The 2,885-nt window shown below is 47.7% G+C and overlaps 1 protein-coding gene across 1 annotated transcript; it reads left to right on the top strand.

The window, feature by feature from the left end:
- The first annotated feature begins 342 nt into the window (after nucleotides 1–342).
- On the top strand, nucleotides 343–2,654 carry SRXN1 (sulfiredoxin 1). Its single transcript, XM_043989585.1, has 2 exons — nucleotides 343–843; nucleotides 1,400–2,654. The coding sequence occupies exons 1-2, from the start codon at nucleotides 565–567 to the stop codon at nucleotides 1,601–1,603; spliced, it is 483 nt and encodes a 160-aa protein (XP_043845520.1). The 5' UTR covers nucleotides 343–564; the 3' UTR covers nucleotides 1,604–2,654.
- The last annotated feature ends 231 nt before the right edge of the window (nucleotides 2,655–2,885 follow it).

The following is a 2,885-nucleotide window of genomic DNA, read 5'->3' as shown; positions in this document are numbered from 1 at the left end:
CATTATGCAGAGAAGGAAACTGAAGCGCAGGCAGGTTAAGTGACTTGCCCACAGTCACACGGGCTTGTTTCCCGACAAAGTCATCAGTCCTTGAACTCCAAACCAAGCCTTTCTACTGAACCACGCTACCTTCCCGGGAAGTCACCAAGCAAGGGGAGGGAAGACGAGGTGGTGGCCTGTTTTGCTGATTCATCCTTAGACTGCAATATTCAGCAGCTATTTCCTCCTGTGGAGCGGGGATGTCGGGGGGGATTCGGAGAGAGAGGTGCGGCCTGGGTGCTGAGTCACTGCCTGGATGGAGCTCCCTTCCAGCCGCGTATTCATAGCGAGTTAAGAACAGTCCGGGCGCTTCTACTTCGCCCGATACCCGGGAGGGTGGAACGAAGTGGGAGGAGTGGGAAGTGTTGAGAAACCCAAGCTCGGAAAGTTTCTCCTTGGAACAGCGTCTGAGGAAAAAGCCCAGTCGACGAAGTACATTCTAAAGGCGGTTTATAAGAGGAGCCCAGGGCGGAGAGGACATCTGGAGTTCGGGTCCCAGAACTTCTCGCCTCCCCTCCCTTCTGGATGCTGAATGGTATACTCCGAGCCGGAGTTAAAGTCTGGGTGCTGGGAAAGCCTCGGAGGTTAGCAGGCAGGATGGGGCTGAGAGCCGGCGGTAGCCAAGGCCAAGCGGGCCGAGAGGTCGGGGCAGAAGGGCAGGATCGGGCCTCTGAATCGGGAAATGAAAGTATACATTCTGGCAGCATCTCTACCGTGCACAACGTTCCCATGAGCGTCCTCATTCGGCCGCTGCCCTCCGAGCTGGACCAGGACAAGGTGAAGAGCCTCATGGACACCATCCAGGTAAGGTTTCCCCGGGGAGGACAAGGGGCGGGGCTGGGAGAAGAGAGAGTCCTAGAGTGGGGGCCCAGAGATCTAGGGACGCTTCCCTGCTCTGTCATTTTTTCAGTGTCATCTTGGGCAAGTCACTTCCTTTCTTCGGGCCCCACTAGATCCTCTCCATAAAATCTGGGCGTTGGACCCGATCAAAGCCTCTTAAATTGTGGTTTGCGACCCCATATGGGGCAACTGAATGTGAGGGTCACGAAAAAACTGACAACCCTAAAAGGTTATGTATACCTATTTTATATACCTATATACCCGGGGTCGTGTAAAAATTTCTCGGGAGAAAAGGGGTCAAGAGTGGGAAAAGTTTAAGAAACCCTGGGCTAGATAACCTTTGAAGTACTTTCTACCACTAACATTCTATGTTCTATACCTTAGCCTGTTTTCTAATTCTGACATTCTATCTTCTGCGTTCTGTATTCCAAAGTACCCTCCAAGTCTAAGGTCTCATGATTCTGTCATTTTCTCCCTCTCCGTCCTTTTCTCTCTCTCCCCCAACTTTTCCCTTCCCTAGGAGGACCCAGACCGGGTGCCGCCTATTGATGTCCTATGGATTAAAGGAGCCCAAGGAGGGGACTACTTTTACTCCTTCGGAGGATGCCACAGATATGCAGCCTACCGGGAACTGCAAAAGGAAACCATCCCTGCCAAGCTGGTCCGGTCTACGATATCTGACCTTCGTGTGTACCTGGGTTCTTCCACACCAGACCTGCAGTAGTAACGCCCTTAGCCCTTGGGACTCACTGAAAATGCTTCTTCATTTGACCATTGAAGAGGTCAGGAGAAGCTAATTAAAACCGGTTCTTACCAGTTCCATGCAGAGTACAAAAATTGTCACCTTCTGACACAGAACGCATCCCCTGAGAGACAGAGTACGACTTGTGTAGTATTCCTTTAAGGCTAGAGAAGAGGGATAAGGAATCGTCCCAGTGATTTGTCTAGTATCTTTAGATTCCCATGAACCTGAAGGTTGTTGGCCTGGGGTTTAAGGATAGAAGAGAGCAGCCTGCCCCACCCCACAGTGTGGTGTGAGTTGGTCATGGAAAGAGGAGTGAACTTGGAATTAGAACCTCCCTTGTTCAGATCCCAGCTTTGATGATACCTGTATGAACAGGCATAGTTTCCTATATGAGGAGGTTGGACTAAAGTGTCTCTAAAGTCTTCCAACTCTAGAGCCTATCCTTCTGAGATGATGTGGTAAGGGAACAGAGTGAGGCACTCTTTCTGGAGGGGAGGGGTGAAAGAAGTGATGGGGAATTGAATGTCCCTCTTTCAACTTCTTGGGTGGAGGGGGCACTTCCTTGTCCATATCAGGCTAAGGGACCCATGTGTTTCACTCTGTCTCCCCAGGGGAAGCAGGAATCCTTGCTACCTTTTTTTTTTTTGCGAAAGAATATTCATACACAACAACAAATGAAAGCCCCAATAAATTCTGACTTAACGAAAAGTACTTTAGGCTTGGAGTAAGGTGGAACCATGGACAAATCACTTCTCTTTTGTATCTGTTTTCTCATCTATAAATTGTGGTAAGAATACTTGTACTAACCTACCTCTCAGGGTTGTTGTGAGGAAAATTATTTGTAAATTTCAAAGTGCTAAAGAGATAGGAGTTGTAATCTAATTCTCATGATGGGGTTAAGATGGAAAGTCTGAGGACCCAGCTGCTCTCTGCTATTGGTCTTTTCTATTTATTGTTCCTCAGACTATTTTGCAGGTGGGTAAAATGACTGATTTTTGTAATTTAATAAATGTATTCCTATATAAGTACATTTCCCATAGAATCGCTGAAAACATCTTTGGCTTAACTCCAGTAGCAGAAACAGCAACAGAGATGGTGTCGTTATTATTGTTGTTATTAAGTTTCAGAACAGTTACTGATCTGCATTGATTGAGGAAGTTCCCTTACTGGGAGGTTTCGAACACCAATGAAATCACAGATCTGGACCATATTATAATTGTTATTGTGGTGGTGATTATGATGGTGATGAGAAGGAGGAGGA

Source organism: Dromiciops gliroides, chromosome 2, assembly GCF_019393635.1.
Source record: "Dromiciops gliroides isolate mDroGli1 chromosome 2, mDroGli1.pri, whole genome shotgun sequence".
NCBI classification, from domain to species: Eukaryota; Metazoa; Chordata; class Mammalia; order Microbiotheria; family Microbiotheriidae; genus Dromiciops; species Dromiciops gliroides.
This window is presented reverse-complemented; position numbering and strand designations above follow the sequence as displayed.

Bases quoted from the DNA above. Each gene is read 5' to 3' on its own strand.
- SRXN1 (XM_043989585.1), top strand. From the start codon at position 565: ATGCTGAATGGTATACTCCGAGCCGGAGTTAAAGTCTGGGTGCTGGGA. The intron at 844-1,399 runs GTAAGGTTTCCC...TCCCTTCCCTAG, and splicing joins GCCTCATGGACACCATCCAG to GAGGACCCAGACCGGGTGCC.